Source organism: Melospiza georgiana, chromosome 9, assembly GCF_028018845.1.
Source record: "Melospiza georgiana isolate bMelGeo1 chromosome 9, bMelGeo1.pri, whole genome shotgun sequence".
NCBI classification, from domain to species: domain Eukaryota; kingdom Metazoa; phylum Chordata; class Aves; order Passeriformes; family Passerellidae; genus Melospiza; species Melospiza georgiana.
In genome coordinates, this window is record NC_080438.1 from 21,564,233 (window position 1) to 21,591,348 (window position 27,116).

The window sequence follows — 27,116 nt, forward strand, 5'->3', positions numbered from 1 at the left end:
GACTCCCTCTCCAGTCTCTTCGTTTGGTTGCTCTGCAGCAAGTATTGCATACCCAGACTTCATGTTGCATGTAGGTGACCTTTGCAATCCTCCTGTCCCCTTTTCCATCGGAGTTGGAATCATCAATGAGCTATTGTGCTCATAAATCCAGTCACAGAGGCAGCATCTGTATCATGTGGATGCAATGGCATTACCTCTCTTTTGTGCAGTATGTAGAAGTGTTGTTATTGTGGGAGACTCAGCCTGCTTCTAGTGGTTTGTATTTTCCACTGAGGTGCTTTTTGGCTAAGGCTCTGAGTTTCCGTATCTTATTTTAGAGAGTGTTGTGATCTGCCTTGGTAAATCTGAGAACAGGAGATGGAAAACTGAATGGAGACAAAAAATAGTTTACAACTGGCTGTGCCTATTAGCCTTCAGTATTCTGCAAATGGACAGAATGAGGGATTGCAGCTGGATTGTCTTGTCCCTGGAGCTATTTGGTGAGCCCTGCCACTTTTTATCCCTTCTTCCTAATCTCCTATCTTTGGTCTGTTATGACTGTACCAGTTTATTCCTGGAGTGGTGTCTATAGAGGTGGTGTCTCTTTCTGCCTCTCATTGTACAAGAGACTGACTTGAAAGTCCTGGCCTATCTAAATTCTTTTGCACTTTTAAAATACTTTCCTCTAAAGCCTTTAGTGATGTTCTTTGCAATGATACAATTTGGAAAACATTCCAAGATTGCTTAAAAATGCCATGGCCCTCACAGACATGTTCTTCAGTCATGTTCTCCTATCTGCCTGTTTATGATGCTTGTTTCTTTATGCTTGTGTTGTGTCAGCTTCTTTTGGCAGCCTTTGGCACTGATCTGTGCCTGGGACTCCCGGTGCACAGTAATACCAAGTAATAACAGTGGAAGCTTAACACAAGGATGCACAATTTCCAGCCTGGACCTTCTGGTTTCCACCTCGGCACCAGGAGGTGATGAGGCGCTGCAGGAACATTGCCTAAGCAGTTTTCAGACTCATTTTCTGACTGTTTATCATTGTGCTGATCAGGACAGGAGTTATTTCATTGTGACAAGCCCACCCTTAAGCACTGCATGTTTAGCCACTGCAGCAGACAACAGAGGATGCCCCCAGCCTCCAGCTGCGAGTCTGAGCTGCCGAATCTGGCAGGAAAAGCGTGCCCTCCCTCCTAATGCCTGCTGCTCCTCGGCTCTCCTCCCAGCCAGATGAAGGGACAGCGTTCCCCGACGGGAAGGGATTGCTTTGGAAACCTCTGTGAACATCTGGGTGCAATCAGGCTGACCATGCATCGCACAGAGCCTCGGCAGGGCTGCGCTGCTGGGGCCGTGTCCGGAGCAGCCTGGGGCTCACAAGGCTGGGCTGCGCTCTGCAGCCTGCCCGGGACACGCTGCACAGCAAAACCACAGTGCTGGGAAGGGAGCTCAGGGCCATGGCACTGCAGAGCTCACAAGGCTGGGGTGTCACTCATTATAAGCCAGGAAAGCAGTTTTGGTTCTTTAGCGCTGCGCGGGGCTTTGCCTGCTCTATAGGTGGAAGTGAGAGCTGCCTGTTGTGACTCCGTGTTCCTCCCTGTAATTGTTTTAGAAATTACAGTGGGGAAATGCACCAAAATGAAAGACCCCCCCAGGTGTCCCTCCAAACTAATCTCAGGGGAACTGCCCAGTGAAGTTACAGGGAAGAACACAGTCCAAACAGAAATGAGACAGGAGGGAGAAGCCAGAGCAATTTCAGAGCAGCGTGATAGCTGAAGGAAATGCTTAGGGAAATAGTCATGAAGAACAACAGGAGAAACAGCTAAATAGAAGGGAGTAAAGCAGACTGGTTGTATTTCCAGCTAGGGATAGGCACCCCCATTTATTTTGCACTGGCATTGAACTAGCTGAGAGGAGCCCAGGTGTGGTCCTTGTGGTTCACACAGCACTGGGAAGATGGACAGCAGTGCTATGTCTGGTTATTTCAGCTCCCACAGCAGCAAGGAATAAAACTCTCAATGTTATAACTTTTCTTTTTTTTCTTTTCTATTTAATGTTTTATGTGTAATGTAAAATCCATATAAAACCTACTTAAATCCAAGAACTTATGTAGAGTCCCCTACGGAGTGTATGTCCAAACAAAAGGCATCTTCTGTCCACTTTAAATAGCTTGCAGACCTTTGGCTTGAGTTGTTCACGAAATTTGGGCAATGCCATATTTAGAGGAGTATGTGAAATCGTAATTGAACTTATAAATTTATTTTAGTTTCAAGGTGACACGCTATTTTTCCAGGGAGTGCCTGCTTAAACCCCTGATAAGATGGTTTCACTGAATGAGTACTGTTCACAATTTTTGTTTATCATCTTCATTTTTGTGAGACCTGGAGCATGCTTAATGCAAGTGGAGTCTGTGACCCCTTTTATTTTTCCCCCTCCTTTCCTGGAACTGAAAGACCTCTACTTTATGTGTGCCCTTAGGAAATTCCAAAGGTTTAATATTTATCCAATTTTTAATGAATTTTCACAAGGAGGCAAAACCCAGCTGGCATACCAAATCCCTCAAATCCCTTGGTCAAATGGATGTTATACTTTATTAATATATGTAAAGTTTTTTTTCTGTTTTTTTTTAAATGCTGGGATCACTCAGTGGCTGAAAGTGTCTTATTATAATGGAAAGTGTTAGACTACTTTGACACCAAGCATTCTTTCTAATTCTACTATGATGAAAGAATGTGAGTAATAACTGAGAATTTTTTTCCATTTAGGGTCCCAAGGGCACTTGGCCATTGATGAAATGTGAACTTAAACCCATGGGATGCTTGCCCTGGTTGTCAAAATGTATTGTGTTTGGGCAGTTTTGAGGGGGAACTGATAGCAATGGGATTTTGCTTTCCTGGAATGTTGGTTTGGGTGACAGTGTGCACCCTCCTCAGGTTTGCTCTGTAAATGCCTTTTGTAGCACGAGCCATCTGCCAAAGTTTCAGTTTCAGGGTATGAAATTCAGCAGCTAAAGATATCCATGGGATTGTTCCATAAAAAACACTCTGTAAGGTGTTTAGCAACATGTGGTGTGAGAGTTCACAGGAGCCGAGCAAGGACAGGGAGTGTGTGAAATGCAGCAGGCATTGGCTGAGGCAGAATTCCAGTCTGTAATTACAGGGGTGATCACTACTGGGCAGAGGAAGCTCCTGAGGATTTTGCAGTGGATAATCAACATTTTCATCAGTGCCTTGAGAGCAGCTGTAAAGTCACTGCTAAGCTGCAAGCAACCCAAAATTGATGTGTATAATGAATTCCAGAGTGTGTCCTTTTTATGTAGTGTAGTTTCTGTTTCTTGTCATGGAGATCTCAGGGAAGATGGCTCAATGCTTCAAGGAGGTGTTCAATCAGATTATCCTGCCCAAGAAGCTGGTCAGCAGATTAATATTCCTTCCATCCTCCCTATGCCTTGCTTTGAATTCATCCAAACAGAAGTGAAACAATGGAGCACGATTGCTCCCTAAGTCCTGTGAGCACAGAGCCTCTGGTTATTTTGGGGGCACTCTGTGCTGTGCCTGCTGACACCTGGAAAGGTGTCAGTGATGGCAAGCAATGATGCAAAGCCATCAATGAGCAAGGATGGGAAGCCATGTGGCAGAGTGACACCAGCCCCTCCTCAGGCCAGGCTGTCTAGGAGTGCAGCACACATCAAGGCCACTGTTCTTCCGTGTGTGCAGGGTGAAAACTTGAATTGGGTAAAAATAATAGACATACTTAGTTTTCTCTTCCCTTGTACTGTGAACATTCATGACTGTTCACAAAACACAATGATATCTGTAGGAGTTTACAGCTTAATTCACATAAAACCTAACAGGGGAGGACAAATGTAGGATAAAGTGGGAAGACCTGGCCTGTCTGTCTCCCTCACAGTTACTATCCAGACTGACTCAACTGCATCAGTCCATGCTGCTTCCACCTCTCCATGAGACACACATTCCCTACAATGTCATACTACTGCCCTGTGGCAGTGAGCAGAGACAGTGGGAACTGCTACAGAAGTGCATTATAATATATTTTTAAAATAAAATAACAGAAATCTGCTATATTTTGTATATAATTCTGTTGTTTGTTGTTTTATCTTTTTCCTTTTTGTTTCTGTTTTCTGTTTTTGTTATCAGAGTGCCTCTGATGGCTTTTGGAAGTCAGTGGCAACCCGTGTGCCAAGGGAGCCCCACGAGATCCGTATCCTGAACCCCTACTTCATCCAGGAGGCAGCGTTCAGCTTCATTGGACTGCCCTTCAACAACGGCCTCATGGGCAGAGGGGTAGGTACAGAGCAAAGGGAGCCAAACCTCACAGAAGGATGTGAGACCAGGCAGCACAGGAGGCTTACACTGTTCTTATTTTTCCTTTGGGCCTCTACTGTTGGACATTGAAAGAGAGAGACTTTGGTTCTGGTGCAGTCACAGCTCTCAGACTCCTTCAAACCCTTCCTGATCCAAGGATTCTGGGGGGATCATCAACACTTTAGCAGTGCCTTGAAAGCCACTGTGAAGTTGCATCCCAGGCTGATAGTAGAAGAGGGTAAAAGTTTGCTTTATGAGGCCTTTGGTAAGAAATTCTGGTCTTATCCCAACAAGTTTTATATGCAAAAGCTCTCAAAAGAAAACAATGCAAACCACAGTTTTGGCTCATATTTATTAACAAAATTCCTTAATGCTCATTCTTGTACCTCTCACCGACAGAGCGGCTTTTTGGAGTGTTAGTGTTGGAGTAGGTGGTGACTTGGGTTTTCTGGATTATCTCACATTGCAACACTGTCCTCAGAACCTATTTATATTTGCTCTACGTAATATATCAACCATTAGAGTAAGTATTACTTGGGTGGGTAAATTGCTCATGTACACATGTGATATAGCTGTTGATAGAGACCACACGTGACATTTTTGGGCACATTGGCACAGCTGACAAACCCAGAGAGAAGCACTTTTGCTGGACAAGGTCTGCTTGGTCTGCCCCTGGCATTGTCCTCCCACTGCTATCAGGCAGGAGATTTGCTGTGTCACAGCAGGGATTTGGACAGAATAGTGCCTCATTTGCCATGCTAAAATAATTATATCATGTAGACTTCTGGAATATTAGAGACTTTTGTTTTGTGCAAGTCAGATGGGTGGATGCCTCAAGATAAGACATTTCCTTCTCGAAATGCAAAATGCAAGATATGCAGACAGATTCAGCCACATGGAATGGTGCTTTTGAAAAATGCACTGCTGTGTACAGAAGCTGTCATGCGATTCTGGGAACTCTGGATTTTTGTTCTGTGCACTGAAGGTATCTTATTGCAAATATTCCAGTCAGCTAGGAATTAAGTTACTTCATCTCTCTGCATTCTCCAGAACTTACCCTTAGAACAATGTGGTCTTGATGTGTCTTCCAGAAAATCAGGAGTGGTGTCCCAATAAAGGACAAAAATCATCTTACTTTATTTTTTCCCTCGTTTATTTTTCTTTTTAAACACGTTATTTTAATACACAAGTTATTGCTTAAACTGGAAGGAGAAGAGAGAATCCGGAAATGAGAATGCTGTGAACTGAAGTTTATGAGGTTTTGATAGGTTGTTTAACACACATCAGATTGGGAAATGAAGGCATCTTAATTGAAACCTGATGTTTCACTTCACGAAAGTCTATTTGAGCATTTAGGAATAGTTTATGGTTCTTTAAGGCAAGCAGTGTTTGCCTGTGACCCCTAGACTGTGTGAATTGCAGTTTGTTCCTCCAGGTGGGACAGCAGGAGCTCTGCAGGTGCCTGTGTGGGGCTGAGATGTCAGTGTAGCCTGGGCGGTCTGTGCAAGGACCCTGGTACAGGGATGCTGCCAGAGCTTAAAAACAGAGATTTTCTGGCCTGTGGCTACAATTTTGCTGCAAACATCAGCTATGGACAGCTGTCATGGAACTGCTGGAGCTTCACACTTTAGTGAATTCTGCTGGGCAGGCTGCACACTGCAGGATCAAGGCTGGGGATGCCTTCGTAATCAAGGCCAACACAAAATCCTCATAAAGAGCAGTAATATTCCACTTTCCTTTGGTTCTGTTGCCTAAATAAACTTCAGTGCTTCTCTTGCACACCACATATGGTAACAATGTGCTGCCAATTAACTTTGTAATTTGGGGGCTTTTCCAGCAAGGTTGAGCAGAGCTAGTAAAATAGTTTGGGGCTGATCTCAAAGCGTTTTTCCCAGGATTCAATAAAGAGTGAATGTAGTAACATCCTCTGCTTTGATAATATAATTTGGGCCAGATGATCCTGGAATATAGTAATGGGGTACAACTCAGATGTGCATTTTGATTGCCCTCATGGCAGTGGTAGCCAAAAGCCTCAGCAAGGAACAAAACTCACACCCACAATGAATAGTGACTTCTCTCTGGGACTGGTAAAGCTTTTTAGAAGTTGTCTTCAATCCTACTGAAGTCTTACGAGTAGAAGAGCTCTTCCATACTGTATGTGGACTTCTCTTTCATGGGATAAGCTGATCATAAAGAACAAACTTTGGGCTCCTTGCAATATCTAGGGGAAAATAATTGTTAATGCCTGAAAATTGTTAAGCACAAAAAATAAATATTTAGTAAAGACCTTCTCTTTGATTAAATAATTCTGTTAATGCATGGGTGTGGGGTTGGCTTTCTCACTAGCCAAATGTGATTTTTGTTCAGATGGAAGTTCTCTTTATGCAGATCTTTGGGGCTTGAAACCAGACATCACTGGTATTGCAGCTGTAGGTTCAAGCTTGCAGCAGCACCCCTTACACTGCAGGCAGTTTACTGGGGGACAGGCATGAGCATCAGCTCAGAGGTGTCACTGCTGTGGGGCCTTTGGCTGTGTAGTGAATTGTCCTGTCCAGCCAGCAGCCCTCAGAGCCATGGGAGCAGTGTCCTTCTGGCTCCTGGGAGCCCTGAGCCTGGTGTGAGGCAGAAGGGAGAACACTTCAGGTGACACAAATTATCAGAAATCTGAGGACCCCAGGGCAGACTGCAATGTTTGTTTCTCTCTCTGTGCTGGTGCTGTGCATCCATGGATCAGTTTATGATTTAACTCAACTCTGTAAGCCTTTTGTTTGTTCATGTATTGGAAATGGTTGGATCTATAAACTAAAAAAATAAAGCATCCTTCTTTGGACTTCACCCAGCCTCAGCACTAAGCTGGTGAAGGAGGAGCCATGTGCAGGAGGTGCTGCCAGGCTGATTCAGGCACCCAGCCATGGATTAGCACCTCTGCAGAGTGCTGACATCTCAGGGATTAACCTCTGGTGCTGCAGTGTTAGCACGTCTTGGCCACAGCTTCTCATAGCTCTTAGATGGTTTTTCCTGTGGGCAGGCTCTTAGATGGTTTTTCCTGTGGGCAGGTAGCCTTTCTGGAGGTGCCAGCAGGAATCCTTTGCTCCTTAGGCACTTTTCAGCTCCCTTGTCTCATCATCATGACCTTTTCTCTCATGAGTTGCCCAGGTGCCAGCAAACTTCATCTCCTGGGCTGTTCTTACTGGACTGTGGCTTTCTGAAGGCTGTGTCTTGGAACCTGCCGGGTCGTTGTGGGGTAGAACAGAGGTGGAGGAGCAGAACAGCCTTCCACTTAATCCTTTCCAGTTATGCGGCTCTCCCTTTTTTGCACCCTGCTGGCATCTTCTAAGGCAGGTAGAGGGACAGGTGAGGGCCACTGCAGCTGCAGTCAGTTAAATGTAGGGACTTAGTGTCGCTGTAAAGCTTTGGGTTTGCAAGGCACCTCATCTGCTCTGTGGGCTGGGCTGTTCCTCCCATTGCCACTGCAGTGGGACCAGTCCATAAGCTGCTGGGGGAGGGATGCTCACACAAACTGGTGCTGGGGAGCAGGTAAATGCTCATAGCAGCTTCTTCTTGGTACAAGCCAGCCATCTGCTTCTGCTCATGAGAGATGCCAAGGAGCTGAAGGGAGTTTGCTTCTCAGTGAAGAGTAGGCCATGAACTCCCACTTAGCATGGGGTATGTATGTGCTTATCACAGAGCAGGTAGAGTGTAGTAAAGTCATGCCTTTGGTTGCATTCTGTTAAGTCCTTACATCCTTTAGAAATACTCCCTGCGCTGCACAGGAATCTGCTCTATGGCAAATGGTGAATCAGAGCTTGTGCATCAGGTTAGATGTGGTCAAAAATACTGGGACAGGGCTTGGGTGTTGAGGAACTGAGCAGGGAAGTGGCAGAAGGGAGCCTGCTGGGCTGTCCTGTCTGCAGCCACCAGCTGCTGGCCCTGCCCTGTGCTCAGCTGTGCTCACCCATCCCTGCAGGCTCTGCCCCACTCCCAGCCAGGGGAGCTGCAGGAAGGGCACTGAGATGCTCTGCTGTGTTTTTTGAAGCCCACTATTGCAGCTGTTTCAGGGCTTTCTGAGGTAGCTCTGGGAGCAGCAGTGTGCATTGTAAGCTCCTGTGACAGACACCACTCCACAGAATGCAGGCACTTGCCTGCTCACAATAAATGGCACTAAAATGCTTTCTATGCCATATTTTCCACACTTTTCAGCTAAAGGAAACAAAGGGTAGGTTTGGGTTTGCTCTGATGCAAACAAAGAAACAAAAGGGATAGTTCATGTATGTTGAGATGACTATTGTAGTTTTGTTCTGGATTTCTTTTGTTTTGAAAACTTCAATGCTATTAGGTGATCAGTTTGTAACTGATAAAACTAAGGTGAGAATTTTTCCCAGGTAAGCAAATTTTTGGATTTTTTCCTCAAATCATTTAGTATAGTAGTCAAACCAATTTAAGTATCCAGGTGTATTATTGTTTGTAGGGAGTTTATTCTTCAGTAACACTTACCCTTTCATTGAAAAAGGTAACAATTGGAATAGTCTAAACAATCCAATAGGTCTTACCCTGAACTAAGTAAAATCCCATAAATAACTGGAATTCATTTAACATATTAAGGGAGTCAAATATTTCTAAAAACAGATTTACAGCAGTCATTTCCTTCCAGTCCAGCAGGCAGTGACACAGCAATGACCCAGGCATGGAATGAAAAGCAGCAAGAGCTTTTCACATGCACCAAGCAAAGAGCAGTTCCAGCCCTAGTTCAGTCACCAGCACTGGATCTTCAGCACAAGCCCACGAGGTAATGGTCAGCCTCAACAGAGTCCAGAGGAGTTCCAGAGTTCATTTCTGCTGACTGACTTCTTTCCTTCTGTGAGTAGAAGTCAGTCTTTAAAGCCTCTTCAGGGGGCAGAATGGAAGATGTAACATCCATGTCTTGAGGTGAAGCCTTTTTCCTCCTGCTTGCAGCAGAGAACAGTGTAGGAGCAGTCAGGAGAACCTATCCCATGTTTGTACTGCTAAAAGCATTTCTGGTCCCCAGAAACCAATGGCACACAGCTTGCAAGGCCAAGATCAAGACTTGAGGCAGAGAATTGTGAAGGAGAGAAGGCTGCCAGTGATTTCTGGGCTTTGCCATTCCCAGCTCACACTGCTTGCTGGGCACCACTTCAGGTCAGAGACTCATCATGGCCACATCTGCAGCAGTGGTCATGTTGAACCTTTCCAGGTCTAACCTGCACTAACACTGTGCAGCTGGGGGGCATCCCAAGGGGCTCCTGCCTCACCACTGGCTGCTGTGGGGCTGTAGCTCTCCAACCATTTGGTTAAAGCAGCACTGCTTGGTGACACAGGAACACCCAAGCACACAGAGGGCCATGAGCAAGAACACAGGCTTTGAACAGGTCTCACACTAGATTATTATTCTGAGACAAGATGGTACAATTTGGGGGGTTTTGTCTTAGCAAAAGCCTCAAATAATGAGAGTCCTGCTCAGTTGTTTGAGAGAGTTTTATTTTCATAACTCAGCAGAGGAGGTGTGGTGGTTGCTTTGGTATGTCTTTGGGGCACGGCACAAGGGTGTGTGTGGTGAGATAGCACTGACACATTGTGCAGGGCATTGCAAGCCAGATTTGGCACAGCCATGACCATGATGCTTAACTTCTTTTGGAGTCACTTGTCTCCCAGCTTGCCCCGTAGGTTGTATATGGTCCATTAGGTCCAGATTAGAGGTTAGCAGCTAATGAATTTAAATGTACAATCAGGAGAGCTTGGAAGCTCTGTAGATGCAGCCAGGGAGTAGTTATAGCCACTTCCTCTCTAATAATGTGTCTCCTTTTATTTGGCACTTCTTTGCTAAGAGGAAAGGAGGGGAGAGCCCTTTCCCTTGGACCTGAGAGTGCTGCTCTGCTGCATTCTCTGCAGCACAGCCTGGGAAATGTCCCTAGATCCTGCAGGGTGTTGTCTTTCCCATGCCACAAGCTGGGCATGAGGCAGTGCTTAATTTTCAACAGGCAGCAGGAGTAGCAGAATCTCAGCAGGCTACCACAGGAGAACAGGGCTCAGTTTCTGTAACTTAAACCGAATCAAGACTAAAGTACTGACACTAAAGTAATGGCAATTAATCAACAAATGTACTTTTTTATCATTTTGTTCAAGGCAGCTCCATTTTCTTCAAGACTGTCTAATTCCTCAGTTACTGTTCAATCCCTCTGATGGTTGCTTCTTTTTTAAAGATAAGCACTTTGGAGCAAGTGCCCAGTTATGTGTATGTGATCTGGGCACGGGTGAGTGCACACACACTTTGCACCATGCTCTTCTCTTAGGCAGGTGCTGTTATCCACACATTTACTGTGGGTGGGTTCTGCAAGCACCCCTGTGCTGCCCTAATAGTTGCTGCCCTCAGTGAATAGCAGGGGTGATCATTTTGACAGTATTTTCAAGAGGCACCAGCCTAGCCCATATGATTCTGACTGCAGCAGTGAGATTGAGGCTGCATCTCACCGCTGAAGGATGCAGAATGCTGCCTTCAAGGGGGACACATATTAAACTGCAGCTACTGCAGTGTTGGAGGATGCCAACATCAGTTAGGCATAATTAAGAAACTGTCATCAGATCATCAATTCCCAGATGTGATTTTTAGGGTAATGCAAAACAATTTGCTAAGGACATCCTGTGAATTTCTGGTAGTTATAGAGGCCAAATCAGATACATCTACTACAAGAGGTTAAGAAGGTGGGTAGTCTCTGGTATTTTAATCATTTTTGAGAGCAGAGCAGGTGGTACTAAGATAGTGGCATGTCAGGAACTACTGAAGAATTACCTTGTATTTTTCCATAAATATCATTGGATGTATTGTAGAAAGAGTAAAGTCAGACAGATATTTGGTGACCAAACGAAAGTTCACTTTCAATTTCTGTCTACTGTTATTCTCCAGACAGAGTATGCCTGAAAGAAAGTTTGGCAGTCCTCCCATAAGGTTGGGTAATGTGATTAATTCTCTGTGGTTTGCAAGACTCACATTAGAAAGTTAGCTCTTAAATGTTAAATTGGCCAGTGAAATTCCCTCCAGGCAAAGCCCCCGTGTCTCCCTTGAGCAGTACCGTGGGAATGGGCCCAGTGCGAGTGTGGGTGGTGTTAGCACCACGGTGCTCCCAATGACGACACAGTCCCAGGGATGTAACCATTCACTCACTGTGTTTTGGACACTGTAACTACAGCTCTGATGAGGGAAAGGGTTTTGTGGCACGTCCACTTACCAGCTGATGCAATCCCAGTGACATACAAATGTCATCTTCTATGCAAAACATAAAGCTGAGAAATCAGAATTAAACTGTCGTGTCTGGAAAGACAGGATGTTCTTGGATATTTTGAAATTTGGGGCAATGTTCTTATCCTTGCCTAATAAACGTTTTCCATTTTTTTGAAACCCCTACTTGATATTTTTTGGTTCCCAGTGAATTAACAGTTAACTAAAGTAACTAGAATAAAACCATTATCGTTTCTGTGAGTATCAATTGAAATTAAGCAGTGAGAACAAAATTGCTCTGCTGCTTTTCCTGATATCTAGAGCTGGAACACCAGGATCCAGGAAGATCTTGTCATTTCAGGTGTGCTCTGTTACTGTTGTGCTGCAATGTTTGAACTTAATGTCTCATTGATTTAGCCATAAGCAGTTTTTGCCTGTTTGTTTTCAGATTAGAGTCATTCCAGTGCACTGTAGTGGAGTTCTACAAAGCACACGAGCTGTGCTCCCAGCTCTGCACATCTCAGCTGGGATATGGGTGGCATTCTTTGCTTGGAAAACATTTTCCTTCAGGCTGGTCAGGCAACCAGAAGTGAGCACGATCATGTGCCAGCAAAAGCCAGTTCCTTTGAATGAGAAGCAGAAACTCAAAACATTGTTCCCAACCTTTTTGAACATGCAATAGCATTGCTCACCAGTTCAGGGTGAGCAATTTATTTTGTAAATTTCATTTACAAAACCGTTGTAAATGAAAAATATAAGAGTGCCAGTTGGTTTCTACATCTCAGCTAAGAGCTGTCACCCTTGGTGACTGTCTGAGCATGTCCTCTGAATTTGTGATATTTCCAATACGGCCAGTCTTGGATACTCAACAAATGAAGATGTGGGTGGATTTCTCAGCCTCTCCCTAGGCCCTGGGGCAAACTTGCCTCTGGATTTATCTATCTGGCTAAAAGGGAGCTAGAAAAGTCAGTGAGCTAGGATTTTACACTGGGAACACTTTGCTGTCCCAGCAGAACACACAGGAGCTGTGCAGCACTGCTGTCACAGGGCCAGAGCCCAGTGAAATGGGAAGGGCTAAGGCTGGACATCAGTGCAAATTGCAGGTCAGCAGATGGGAAAGGACAGTTGTGGTGTGCCCTGGATGCTACCACCCATCTCTGACTGGCTTCCCACTGCTCCTTGTTTTCCCAGTGTGTGGTTTGGAGGGAATGGCACAGGCCAGAGTGCCCCTGCACTGTCATGGTGCCTCTGAGAAAAGGAAGGAGTCTTGGAAACACACTGCCTGATCTCCTCTCCTTCTTCCAGAGCTGTTTAACAGCCTTAAACTGCATTTGCCATCAGTAAAATAAGGTGTTTGTGCTGTTCCTCAGTTTTGCTCCTGTATGGTGACCTGTTTGGGATAAGTATTCTTCCTTAACCTAGCTGGAAGCCAGTAATGTGCATTAACATTGTAATCCACTGTCTACATCTGTTTTAATTTCAGAGAGCTAATGTATCCACTCTGATTCATCCTCCAGCTCATCTGCTGCCCTGTTCTCAGGACAGCAAAGCTGTGGAAGGGAAGTCTGACCATTTGCATTAATTTCTTTACAAGTTGGGAGGCTATCATCAACCCTGCAAGCTGGCAGGTTGAATACAGCCAAATACCACGTTCCTGATTTTCTGCTTAGCAGCAGCAGTGCCCCCATGAGCAGAGACAATAAGAGGAAAGGTTTGATGATAAGGATGACAGCCTGCTAATGCCTTCCATTGCTGCTTTCTCTCCTCCCAGAACATCCCCACCCTGGGAAGCGTAGCAATAACCATGGCGCTGCACAACTGCGACGAGGTGGCGGTGGCTGGCTTTGGCTACGACATGAGCTCACCCAACGCACCGCTGCACTACTATGAGAACATCAAGATGTCTGCCATCAAAGAGGTAGGCAGCTCCTGCCAAGCACATCCTCCTCCCAGGCCCACTGGCCACCCCGACTCCAGAGCCTGACTGGAATGGTGATGTTAACTTATGTGCTGTGTGGATCAAAACTCAGCTCCGCTCATGCATCTGCTTGTAAAATTCTAGACATTCTCCCAAGCTCAGTGTGTGTTAAAAATGCTTACTACTGCTGGGAAAAGTTCTCTGGAATGTGTATATAATGTAATTTCTTCTTTGAGTGGCAGGGAAAGGATTCACATAAATGTTTACCCAAAGAGTGTGAAAGGGAGCAGTTCTGCTCTGGGGTTGAAATGATGCACCCTCTCCTGCTTTTTGATCCATTGGATTGCTCTCTAACCCGTAGGCTTCCTTTGTGAGCTGATCCCCTCCTCAGGCCCTGGGAAGCATGGGGAAGGTGAGATCAGCCTGTGTACCTGAGCTCTCAGCTGGCTCTTCAGCAGCACCTCACTGCTCTGAGCACCACTGGCTCTGTGGAGACTGCTCTGCAAAGACAGGTCCAAGTTAAACACATTTTCTGCTACTACCACAGTGAGACAAACGGCATTTTTGGAGGAACAAAAGTTCTCCTATCGGTATAATGCAGCAGTATAGATACCTTCAGGTCTGTCCATTTCCTGTACCAAACTAGAGCAAACTTGGACACTGGTCAAAATTTCTGTAGTGGGAAGGTTTGCTACTTTTATGGGGAGCTCCTTCTTTCCCAGCACAGATGTGACCCAGGGCTTCCTAAGATTGCTTCTCCCTCTTCACTGGGCAGGGAAACTCATTCTATCCTACTCCACACTGTGGAAAGTTGTATTGTTCATGGACAGTAGCTGTCTCCTGGCACCTGGCATTTGTTCACCCCAAGGACTTTACCACTGATTCAGACCAGGAGGGAAGCTGGGAAGTTGTGTTTTTCCAAATCACAAGACTGTACGTGTCTTAGTACTCTCACAGGCTGCATGACCCTAGGCAGAGTGAGAGGAATTATAAATCAATGATTAGTCAGCTTGAGAAATGAGAAGAGTGCGTCTAATTATCAGAGTAATGAGACTTTGAAGCATGAAGCTCTCAGCAGAGGCTAAGGGAACAGAGTTTAGGAAAAGGCTGTGGGGAGGTCCTCAATACACCAAGGGATTTGACATTGTGGTCCTGAGGTACCTTCTGGGCCTGTGGAGGTGGCAAGAGAGTCTGCTTAGCTCAGTGGGGTAACCATGGATTTAATTAGTCCTTGCTGGGGAAATGAGTGCCTATTTGAGGATTTAAGGGGTATGTCCAAAGAAGTAAATTGAATTGAGGTGATGTCTGGCTTATGAAATCCCTGAATGGAAAATAGCTAAGGAATATAACTTTTGCAGTAGTAGAGGAGGTATCACTATCTGCTTATAACCATTGCCAGAGACAGGACCCCGGGCTCCCCAGGCCCAGGTGTGAGACAGTACAGGTGATCCCTTATCTTCCAGCAAAGAAATGGCTAGGCCAGAGTAAAAATGGCTACAGATGCCTAAATTCAGCAGGGAATACAGAGACTCTTCAAGAAAGTTTCAGGAAAAGCTTTTGGTGCCACTCTTCTCAGTCTGGTGAATCAGCTGCCTTTGGTGGAGAATCACTTTTGCCCAGTTGTTCCTCCTGTTTCATAAGGATGTCAGTCCCACGGTCAGATTTTGGACATGAGGACACCACTGGAACTAACAAGAACGAAGTCTTCTTTTATTTCATCCTTGGACAAATCAATGGGAAAATTTGGCATAGAGCTGGATAACGGAGTTTCTGGTTGAAGTTGCAGGTCCATGTCACTTGGATCTCTGAATTTGGAGGCCAGCACCCCAAATGGGATCCAAGGCTGCTGGAAGGCTGGAGGAGGTCATTCTTGGACATTGTATTGGGTCTCAGGATTAGTTAGATGAGGATGAACACATGAAATGCAACCAGAGAAGTCTCCTAGATAGAGCAGTTGGTGCTGATTTACCAGGGCTCTGCTGTCTGGAAGCCATCAGTCATCGTGTCCTGTACAGAGGTGAGGGAGCGTTGAAAGGTTCTGGTGAGGCCTCAGCAATTCAGATGTCAGTGGATTTGTTTCTGCAGCTGGGGCTGTTGTTGGGAGCTCTGCAGCCCAGTGGAGCTGGTTCTAGGAGGAAGGTTCCTGTTCCACCTGAAGGCTGGTTACCTGATCTGTGTCTGCCCATCCAATCCTCACATCCTCACCCACAGGCTCCTCTTACATTTCACTACCCTGCTACAAGAAAAGCCATCTGTTCCCAAGTATCAATAATTCATGCTCCTCCTGCCTCTGCCCCTCCCAATATGACAAATTGTTTGTGATATTGTGGAATGTGAAGAGCAAAGAGAGGATCACATTTCTTTCTCTCCTATTTAATATTAATGGTAGCTGGTAATTGTTAGTCATCTGAGGGTGAAGTTGAAAGGTGAAGGGCATAATAGCTGGCTTGTGTCTTCTGTAGTTGCCTTCAAAGAATGCAGAAATAGAGATTTGCCCCACTCCAGACTGGAAGCACTTGCTTGATGGAAGGGATTTGACATTGCTGCATGGACCTGCATGCAGCTTGCAGATGGGGAGGCTGGCCTGCACTGGCACCCTGTGTCAAACCTTGCCCTTGGTATTGGTGAAAGAATACTGACCCAGAGCCAAGATCCACCAAGGATTTGTCTGTTCCATCTGCTCTGACACCCAGAGGTCCAAGAGCATCCACAGGATTTTTCTCAGTGTTTCTTTGGACCTCTGGGATTGTGTCCAGGCCTGGTTCTTCCTGGTCCTCCTCTACATTTCAGCCTCTAAAGGAGCCACTGAAGCAGGCTATACCTTGAAATTATGCAAGTATCATCTTTGTCCTCTGGCCTGCAGACCCATGGAGGCTGGAGTGTTCATTCCTGGGCAGGGGAATGAACAGGTTTGCTTAACAGACCATCATCACAGCACTGAAACAACTGCAATGGGATACAGCTGATCCACCACAATGAACATCCCAGGCAGGAACCCCAGCAGTTTGACCAGGCTTTGGTGGGGCAGAACCTCTATTTCTGAAGTTCAAATCTCTTCAGTGACTGCCAAGCTCCTCCAGCCTGAATGTCTGAAAATGTTCAGTGTTTAAGCCTAGAGAGCAGCTGCAGGGAAGCGCTCCAGCTCCACCCTGAAAACATCACTGTCTTTACAGAGGAAATGTAAACACCAGCAGTGTCCTGGGCCTGGAGATGCCACACATGTGTGTGTGGACTGTGGGAGCCTGTTGGGTAATATCCCTCTAGCCCCATCCCTCTCCTGGTATCTGCAGGGCAAATGGGCTTGCTGGTGAGCAGGAGTCCTCTCAGCAAGGTGTGTCACTGATTTACACTTGAGGCTGCTTGACATCTCTCTGGACACCCTTGAAACCCTGTGAGTCATCTCCAAGGAATTTGTTCTGATTATATAAAAAAAGCCAGCAAAATGCACTCACTTGCTCACGGCTGGGTGGAGATGCCTCTCCCATGCCAAGACTGAGGTGATAAAATCTCTGTGGAAATGAATCTGATTTTTCCTGTTGCTCTGTGGCACTGGCAGCTGCATTTCCAAAAGGAGAAACAGGCCTACCCAGTCCATAGTTTAGCCCAGCCTGTGCATTCCCCACAGGAGTAAAAGCTCTCAAGGTCCAAGATTGTGCTGCTATTGCTACCACAGAAACCAGCTGCTTGCACTGAGTCTTCTAGGATCTCCAGCTCCTGAGGGCTGGACAGGCATTTCCTGCCCCAGAAGAAGAGGATCTGCATGGAGGGAGATGCACTGGAACTTGATCACTGTTAATTGTCAAGGAGAAGTGTATGGTCTTGGGACCCTGTTCTGTAGTATGGCTGCAAACATGTGTGGATTTTCCTGTGCTTGGGAATGCTTGTCAGAGTAAATTTCTCTAATTTGGTACTGGATACCTTCTTTACCCTCTCTCCTGGGTAGCTCAGTGTACTCTGGCCAGGGTATGTCCAGGCAGAGCTGGTGGAGGAGACCCTTTTCTGTTGCTCAGTGTGCCCTGGAGAGCTGGAAGCAGACTGGGTGGTGCTTTCAGTTTCAGGTGTGAGCTGGAAGATCAATGCAATTGAAGCTGTGCCTCAAGGCCAGTTCTTGTGTCTCTGCACTGCTCCCTGCACAGCTGGGGTGCAGACTCCTGGCCTGCACTTCAGCAGGAGATTTCTGGGTGGTGTCAGGACAAACTTTGTTCTCTGATCTGTTACTGGGACTCCACTGCCCAACAGACCCAGTGCTGTTATATAAACTCTCACAGGTGATTTTTCAACTCCTATCCCATCTCTTTGTTTTAGCTTGCGAAATACAGAATGGCCAAATGTGTCACCTCTGTTCAGTTACTATTTTCCCTATTCCAAATAACTTTGCAACAGCTTTTGTCCCTTGCCTGCTTCCATGAATGCTGTACAAAAAATTGAGTCTTTGCCAAGGTGTCTGCTCACTTCTTTCTGTTTTCATGGCAATGAATCTATTGGAGTTGGATTTTCATATACTTTATGGATTTATATGTCTTGCTCAGGTCCTGTAATTCTTCCTGTCCAAGCACTCCATAAAAATGTATTTTTATCACAGGTCACTGTCTTCTATTAATGTAGAAGTGTCAGACCCACTGGGAACATAGCGAGGGAAACGTGGAAATGGTGGTGAGGAAAAAGAATAATTTTGAAATAGAAATTATTTAAGGATGGGAAAGTGACTGTTTAGAATAGTAAAAACAGATCCATAAGCAGCTTATGAAACTGAGAGCAGGGGGCTGTGCTAAATCATGGGAACGAAGCACAAGGCAGGCTCCCAGCATCCCTCCTCCATGTGCTCTGCCCCAGCACAGTCTTCCCAAGCCTCATGATCCAGAGGTGAGCTTCCATCCCTGGTCATTTCTTGCAGGAGCAAGGATGTGAGCAAGGAGTTACCTCAGGTGCCACACAGGGAACATCCTGGGCTGTCTTCTCAGCTGCAGACTGCCTCATGCACTTAGGAGTGGCAAAAAGGGCAATTCATGGTTCAAAGCCAGCCTTGCTCATGCAGAGCTGCCTGCAGTGTTTGTGTCCCACAGTGGAGCTGCTGGCGGGTCTCTTTTTGCTGGAGAAGCAGGTCAGGCACCAGCACTGCTGCTGGAGGTGTCAGCTCCTTTGATACAGCTGTGCCCAGCCCCTCAGTGACTCGGTGCCTGACCTGAGGGGGAGCTGGCGGGGCCGCCTTTGATGGCTCCCTTCTGATCACTGCCCCTTCCCCGGCAGGTCTTTGTGGGATGCTGAGGACACCATCTTGTAACACTTCTCATTCAAGCTGTGTAAGGCTGTCACAAGGGCCAGGGGAGGTGGCCTGCAGTGCGCAGTGACACACAGCTTTGTCTCTGTCTCTCCCCGACAGCAGCTACCTCTCAGAATAATCCGCAAACATCGAGTTTGGAGTCTTGAACCATAAAGGCACAGACAATGGTGCTTTATCATCATCTGGGCTCTCTCTGGGAAGCCGCCTTTTGCATTTTAAATCAACACAAGTTGCTTGGGAGGGGGTGGTAGGGCTGCTTCAGGCTTCCAAGTACCCTAAAGTTTGTGGTAGCCAACGAGAAGAACAAAACTCCTTTGAAAGCCAGGCAGATGTCTGGCGTGGTGATTTATAGACTGAAAACATGACTATTGGAGCCTGGCTGATGAATTGTGATTGCAGTACAAGGAGTGGTGCAGACTGAAATGGAGGTCAGCTTTTGAGGGGGAGGTTAGGGGCTGGGGCAGGGGCACCTCTGAAAGGGCAGTGCTTTTTCTTGGGGCCGGCAGTGATGACTGATGAAGTTTATACATTTTTGTCTTTGTTTAAAAGCCACCTGTTTGACAGCGTTGGGGCTGAGCAAAGGCCTCACATGCTGTTCCTGTGCATAAGGACTGTGTGTCTGTGTAACAGAAATCTGGAAAAGATTGCTGGAATAGCAGCCCTGACCAGAGGACAGGTATTGCCTTGTTCAGAAGGACAGAAGTACTGTGACACTCAGGATATCACTGTGCACCAAGAACAGCAAGGAAAGTACAGCTGTAGAATGGGCAGAAGCAGAATTGGGGTTTGGACAGTTCTGTGTAGGAGAAGGCAATAAAAGAGCTACAGAGGTGGGTTAGAGCCCAGCTGCTGACCCCAGCACTGAACACAGCTGTCTGTGGGGTGCTGGGTGCCCCCAGAAATGGCACTGTCAGGGATGTACAGTGGGATTGTCAAAAGGAGACTCCAGGTATTCCCAGACACAGTGGCTGGCACAGCTCTTCTCACCAGCTGGGAGGGCATGAGAAGAGCTGTGGGCCTTTCACAGCTGCTTTGGGCATGTATGAAGACCTTGCAGAGGGACATTTTAGGGAATAGTCTTTCATCAAGTGCCTTCATGGTTACATTAAATGGAAAGTCAACAGAAGGGATGATATAATTCAGATTTTGCTCCCAAAAGGAGGGAGCTTGATAGGCAGGGCTGTATATAGACTCAGCAGTGGTGGAGGGGTGCTCAGTGGAATTGGGGCATGCTTGCAGACTCTGACCTCTCTGCATTTAGGCCTAGCCTTGGAGAATGGGCTGCTAAAAGCACATTCACTGAAGAGTTCATGGACTTCTTGTAGACTTGAAGTCTTGTTTGTGACAGTACAATAATTATCTGTGATTCATATTTGCAGCAGGGGGAAAACTGGCAGGAAAAGGCTGTAAATATAATTTCATAAATAACTGCTTCAAAGTGGTGTTAGAAGTAATAGAGGAGTGAGGAAGAACATCAGAAGACTTCACTCCTGATGGCTGGAAGGGACAGAGATAAAGTAGAAACTGGCAAAAGTCAAGTTCAATTAGATGTTGCAAAGGAAAATTAGCAAATACTGAACAGTGTCACTAACAATTAATAAGGAAGCAAGGAAAGAATTATCAGGACTGACATCCAAGGAGGTAAAGGAAGCATAAGTATTAAAGTAGAAACCACATGAATATATATATATATATTACCTCCATCAGGATGATATGATGAATGTGAGGGAAAGGGTCGCTTACGGTGAGAAGTTCACAGAAAACAAAAATTACTGGGTCAGCACTGAAAGGCAAAAGCTGTTGAAGCTAATGCAGAAGGTGTGAGAGCCCAAGAGATCTCAGTTCCACTTTGAGCCAATTAAGCTGCAAGTGCAGAGGAAAAGGTTCACAATAAATCTATCAAGTTCCACAGGATTAGCTTGTAGTGGATATAATACCTCTTTTTGCCTTCTTTTTTTTTTTCTTTTTGGGAGGGGGAGACTGGTATGGGAGCAAGTCAAGGAAAATAATCCTGTCCAATTCAGAACTCTTAAACCAACCTCAGAGGTATTATTCAGAACTTCAGAGCAAAGTTTAAATCAAAGAATATTTAAATCCTGAAAGCAAACACAACATGGATTTACCAAAGGCAGGTTACAAAAACGAATTTAATATCTTTATTTGATTAAAAAGAAATTCATTCTTGGGACAGAGGAAGTGTAGCGGTCCCGCCTGTCAGAAGTTCAGGTAAGTGTGCAATCCTGTGAGATGTTATCATTAGTTCAGCTTCAGAAGCCAGGGCTTGGTGCAACACCTGTACATGAATAGTCTCTCTAAGAGAGAGCACAAAAAGCAGCACTGAATGGACAGCTGGGAGTTCCTCTGCAGGAGGTTCATGTTTAGTGTTTGCTTTAATGATTTTTGGCACAGAAGGCAATGGTGTGCAAGTGGAATTTGTGATGAGACAAAACCAGGTGTGGTCAATACAAGGGAGGATCAAAATACCATCCAGGAGGGCCATGAGCACCTTGAGAACAGGAGTGAATTGGGTGGCATGAAAGCTAAGATTATGAATGGAAGGTCATGCTATTTGGGGCAATAACAAACATTCTGACTCTAATCTGGGATAGCATTATTTGGCAATGGCAGAGGAGGAAAGTGCTTACATAGGTACAAATAAATCACTGAATAATTCAGGCTGCCAGACTGTTACTGGGAAAAAAAAAAGACAAACGCAGCTCTGGAAAGACTAGAGCAGAGGACTTCTTGTTGAGTGAAATGAGGGAATTGCCTCTGCATGAGGCACTGGTGAGCCTTTTTTCCTAGCTCATGAGAAGTAAATCTGGAGTAAATAGGGGCAGAGGGAGCTACTATAATTCTGTGAGATTTCCCAGTTTTCATGGTGTAAATGAACAGCTTGTTTTGGTAGAAGAAAGGCGTTGCTTGTTTAACTTGGTATAATGAAGACTAGAAAGAGATACAGTTTCTCTTTCTGTGAGTGTAGTAAGAGTAAGCCGGAGCAAAAACAGCTGTTAGAAATTTAAAGTTGATGTAAGAATGACTGGGCATAAGGGAGCTGTGAGTAAATCCTCTGAAGACAAGAAGATGAGGGTGCCCAGCCTCCCCTTTTGTTTCAGTACGTGCGAACCCCAAGCGGTTTCAAGCAGACTGATGAAAATTAAGCAGCTCCAGAAACAAGGCAGTGAAGGTTAAAGACAAAGATAAATTAGCACTGGTGGAGACTGGAAACTGACTGTTGCCAGTGAAGTAGCACTTCTTGCTCTGCTCTGGTTTCTGTGCAGGTTTTTGTGGAGAAGTGCTGCTGACACACAGAAATACAGAGGATGTAACAGAACTGAGAAAACTCCTTCTCTACAACTTGCTGTTTTTCTTGAATGCATTCCTCATTGACTCACTCTCTAATTTAGTGTTCCTGTATTTAAATTGCAACATGCTTGATAAGACTAATGTGGTCTGAAGCTGAGGCATTCCTCGACTGTAATTGATTACAGACAGGGAGCTTACCTTCCTCCTGGGTTTGTCTCTGAAACATTTGCTTAGGCTTAAAATATTCCACTTGGCTTTTCTTGAAGCGACAGATGATGTTTTGTGCTTCTTTGTGGAATTGTCAAGATAAAAAGGATAGGTGGTTTGGGGCTGCTGCATTTGCATAACCCTGAAAGGTGGCTTTAACTGATGATAAATTTTCATCTAATAACTGTGACCAAGCCCTCAGAGCCACTGCCACCTCCCTGGGATAAACAGCCATAACAGTGAAACAGAGAAATAGAGAAACTCTGCTCCCTCTGCTTTGCTCTTCACTGGAAGAAGGAAACATCCACTACTCAGAGACAGACCCGAAGCACAGGAAATCCCAGCCTGATCCCTGGAGAACAAGAAGGGGTCTGGAGCCTCCTGGGATGTTCCTGTTGTAACTCTCAAAGTTCATTGCTCCAGCCATGGGCTCAGCAAGCAGCCTGCTTGATTCCACAAGTGGAAGCTGCATTAGATGCGAGCAGCAGAGGAGAGAGGGCAGAGCCCGTCTGCCAGGTTACAGCAGCAGTGGTGATGTGCAGGGATAGGAAGGTGGAGGTGACAGTAAACGCTCCAAACTGCTCCATCACTGTCTTCGAGGTGCAGATTGACAAGAAAAGAGCTGGTGTTTTCTGCTGGCAGTGTGTGCTGTTTAAGGTGCATACCCATGGCTCTGTTTGAGGTGTATACACCCTGAAACCTTCTGGGGTTTCATGTGTATTTTGTTGCCTTTTCCTGTCGGAGCAGCAGGACTGAGGAGCCTGCTTTCCTGTCAGTTTTGAGAAAACTGCTCTGGCTCTTGTCCCCACTGCTGGTGCTGGAATGCAGCTTCCTCAGTCTGATCAGCTCAGTCTGTCAGTGGGATGAGTGAGTCCCTCTGGGTAATCAGTAACCGGAGCTGGTGTTGGAGACATGCCTCATCCCTCCTGCCCCTGCTGCTCATGGGGGAGCAGCACTGCACTGAGTGCCCTGACAGTGCTCTTTGGGAGGGATGAAAGCGTGTTCTCACGGGGGAACCTCTTCCTTTGTGGGCTTACATTAGCCACAAAACATCAGAGAGTACTGATGTGGACATCACTAAGATCCATGGATCCAGTGGGAGGCTGAATGGCCTTTTTGTGTGACTGCTTGTAAAAAGGAGTTAGTGGCAATGCCTAGGGTATAAAGCAGCCTGGGTGCTGAACAACCACAGGTTGATAGGTCTTGCCAGCAACTTTGCAGTGAGTGCTGGAACCAGACCTAGCTGTAACGTGAGAGACTGCAATTGTGTCACCCAAAGTTTTGTTATCTACCTCCTGAACTTAAATTCCTGCTCCACTTGTACTTTTCACAAAGCAGATTTCCTCCTGCCATCAGATAAGGCACTTGCACGTGGCCTGAGGTGGCATTTTAGGTGGTTTGAGTTTTCCTACAAGTGGCTGCTTCCCCAGTTCATCTGTACAAAAAGCAAACACAAACTTGGCTTCGCAGACTGTGTGATGAGGCTGAAAGGCGTGGAGGAAGGCTCAGATTGTGCTATGAGGTATCAGGCTCCTGGTGCTCCAGGCAGGTTTCAACAACCATCCCAGCCAGATGCAAGTGAATGCAGTGAGCTGGTGTCCCAGTGTGGCCTCTGTGCCTGCAGGCAGTGCTGCTGCTCCCTGCCTGTGGGCAGGAGCTCAGGCTGAGCCTTCCTAGCAAGGGGCTGTGCTGGCACAAGTGACACTGCTGCATGGCAGGGGCCAAGCCCAGGGCCCCCAGCTGACATGCCATGTGTGGAACTGTTTCCAGCACATTGGGGCATCCTGGCTCTCTGCCTCCAACACACACTCGACCCTGCTCTCCCAGCTCTCTCTGTGCCACCATCGTTCCCACTGCTGCTTTCTGGAACTGATGCTTTTTTCCTTTTACAAGCCTTTGTAACCCTTATTGCCAGTGCCACTTGTCAGTTTCTGTTTTTACATTGCTTTCATCCCTCCCAAAGAGCACTGTCAGTGCAGTGCTGCTCCCCCATGAGCAGCATGGGCAGGAGCATGCTTGGCCAGGGTCGTTGCTGACCTCCTGTCTCTCTCATTTTCTTCCAGTCCTGGACGCACAACATCCAGCGGGAGAAGGAATTCCTGAGAAAGCTGGTGAAAGCCCGAGTCATCACTGACCTAACCAGTGGGATCTGAGTGGCTGCAGCCACTGCATCCAAGGGAGGAGATGAAGACATGCTGCAGCTCTGGGAGCAGGCACTGGCAGCCCCCTGCAAGAATCCCACCTCACTGAAGACACACAGAGATGCCCAGGTGCTCTGGGAAGACCCTCTTGCATTGCCAGTCTGCACGAGGGTTCCATCTCCCACCTCCAGGCCCAGAGCTGGCAGGAGGTGGGCAAGGGGCTGAGTGGACAGTTCTTGAACTCTGCATCGCAGACAGATCTTCTGCATCCTGAATTAGACAGGAAAGACTCAGGAGAGAGAAGAAAGGTTTGTGAATACAATGATCAGTGCCAAATGGGAGGTGATGCTGCCCCAAGGCAGCAAAGCCTGAATGTACAAAGTATTATTTTTTAAAAGACTCTGCTGGAACCATACTAGAAATACCAAGGTACAAGACAAAGTCTGCTTGCGCACAGCCCTGTGAAAAACCTGGCCTCTTCATGCTCCATCTGCATTGTCACCAGCCTCTGACCTCTCCCCAGGAAAACAAGTCCATCCAAAACTTCGGTGTCATTGGTGCTGCTACGGTTCAAAGGGAGAATAATGGCTTCCTCTCATTCTCCACTTGGAGCTTCTGGATGGAGATGAGCATGGGTTTGTTTTTCTGCATTTTTCCTGACATCCTCCACAGAGGCAGCAACAGCAGCCACTGACTTGGCTGTGTTTTCCATAGCCATTTGCTCTGCCTCTGCCCTGACCTGAGGTGGAGCAGGGAGCCAGTGGCTTTCTCTGCCTACAGCAGACCCTCCCCACCTTCCTGCCTGTCATGATGCAGAGGAGCCTGCCCCGTTGTGCTGAAGGCTTTCAGGCCTCCTGGTTTGTGCCTGCTGTGCAGGGCCCCTGAAGAGTCCGTGCAGACTTGTGTCACTGTTTCTGGACAGCATCTCACTTTGGTTTTGTGTGGGAGGGGAGTAATTTATTCTTTGGAAGGAGGTCAGATCTTGAGCAGAGATCTCAAGCTTTACAGTTTGAGAGCAGACTGCTGAAGATGTTTGTTTTACGTTCCAGACTCAATCATGTTCCCTATTTAAGCGACGTGTGACCTCAATGATGATGGAACCTGATGGGAACTCTCACCCTCTGCTCGGCCCCTGCTCACTCCATTTCCAGGCTCCTCCTGTGCTGCTCTAGCACTGCTGCTCCTCCTGCTCTCAGGAGCACATCCTTCCTTTGCCCTCTTGGTCCCAAGATGCACTATTTGCACATTTGATTTGTATACGTATTTCAGAGGAGCTGGAATAAACTGATCAACGTGGCCAAGTGCGAGGGCAGCAGGGTGGTCTCATCCACCTGAAGAGCGTGGGCAGAAGGGAGGTTGCCAAGGGAATGAGCAGTTCCATGTGGAAAGTGGCTCCTGTGCTCTCCTGGCCTGGAGTGCACCCACAGGCACTGTCCCAGTACCTGGTGTCAAGGCACTGGCACAAACCAGCCGGTGCTGGGGTCAGTGGAGGGGGATCCCAGAGGGATGTGGGTTGGGCTCATGGTCCTGACATAGCCCAAGGATTGCAGTCTGCCTTGCTCTGGACTGAAGGGAGCATGACCCTGGCATGGGCAAGGCGTGCTCAGAGCAGGGCTCGCATGGCTCCCCTAGACCAGCTCTGCACCTGCAGGGATTGTGGCTTTGGACCTGAGTGCCCCAAGGGGGTGTGCAGGAGGGGCAGGCAGTGACCCAGGCGTGGGGCAGACCAGCAAACAGTACAGGATGGTTTGAGAGCAGGCTGCAGGCAGAGGCAGCTCCCAGGACATGGCGCTGAGTGCTGCTTGCAGAGCAGTGTGGGATGCCTCCCTCAGGAGCCTCTCCTGCCTGCTGTGCCTGTAGCCAAGGAGCTTGCTCAGGGGCAAGTTCTGCCCAGCTTCTTGTGGCTGTTGTTTCCCTTGTTATCTGGGAGCAGCTCAAAGTTCCTGCTGCTCCTGGGCTGCAGAAGGCATGCTGGGAGGCTCTCCTTCCCTTTACCCTTCCCATGTCCCATCCCCACTGCTCTGGCCTCCCAGCCGGGCAGTCCCCGTTCCCCCAGGGACATGTCTCCTTTCAGGATGCTCTGTGAGGTTTGCAGCAGGTTTTTGAGCATATGCTGTGGCAGATATTCTTTTTAAATATCTCCCAATTTGTTTATCTTTCTTGCAGACTCCATGGGACTGAATTTCCATGGTTCTCACCAGGCAATCCTCCCTTTGCAGTTCCTGGGTGTCAGCCTGGCCTTGGGACCATCTTCTGTTGAGTCCCAGCCATGCTGGCAGGGGGAATGCTTGGTCTGGGTCTGGCTGAGGCTGTGGCTGGGGAAGGGTTGACACCCATTCTCTCAGTCTTGGTGCTTTGACCAGCTGCCATGAGAGCCCTAGGGCTGCATGCATGGGCTGCAGTGAGCTGAGGTGGCAGAGTGGGCTGCTGCATCTGCAAGGAGGAGGGAAGAGCCTTTGGTGTCTCTGCTGGGACCCCCACAGAGGATTATTCAATTGCATTATTGAACACTACAAAGCTCCAGAGCACTTTTATCTTCCAACTCACTGGCTCCAGGTCCAAGGACACAGTGTGGCCTCTGCTCAGCCTCCCCTGTCATCCCAGCTCTCCACCACAGCCGTGTACAGGTCCTGATGGGAAGTTGACCCTACAGACAGGGAGGTGACTCCAAGCCCTTCCCTCCACCTTGACAGGGGTCTCCAGGCAGAAGAGTCCAAGTGGAATAGAT

General features: G+C 47.0%; 1 protein-coding gene across 5 annotated transcripts in view; it reads left to right on the forward strand.

Moving 5' to 3' along the window:
* Positions 1-25,915, forward strand: part of ST3GAL3 (ST3 beta-galactoside alpha-2,3-sialyltransferase 3) — a 169,386-nt gene extending 143,471 nt beyond the window's left edge. For all 5 annotated transcript variants that reach the window (XM_058030422.1, XM_058030421.1, XM_058030424.1 and 2 more), the window contains 3 exons: positions 4,137-4,283; positions 13,307-13,453; positions 24,311-25,915. In XM_058030422.1, the coding sequence (XP_057886405.1) occupies positions 4,137-4,283; positions 13,307-13,453; positions 24,311-24,400 (384 nt within the window). In that variant the 3' untranslated portion in view covers positions 24,401-25,915. The remainder of the gene's footprint in view (positions 1-4,136; positions 4,284-13,306; positions 13,454-24,310) is intronic.
* Positions 25,916-27,116: the final 1,201 nt, after the last annotated feature.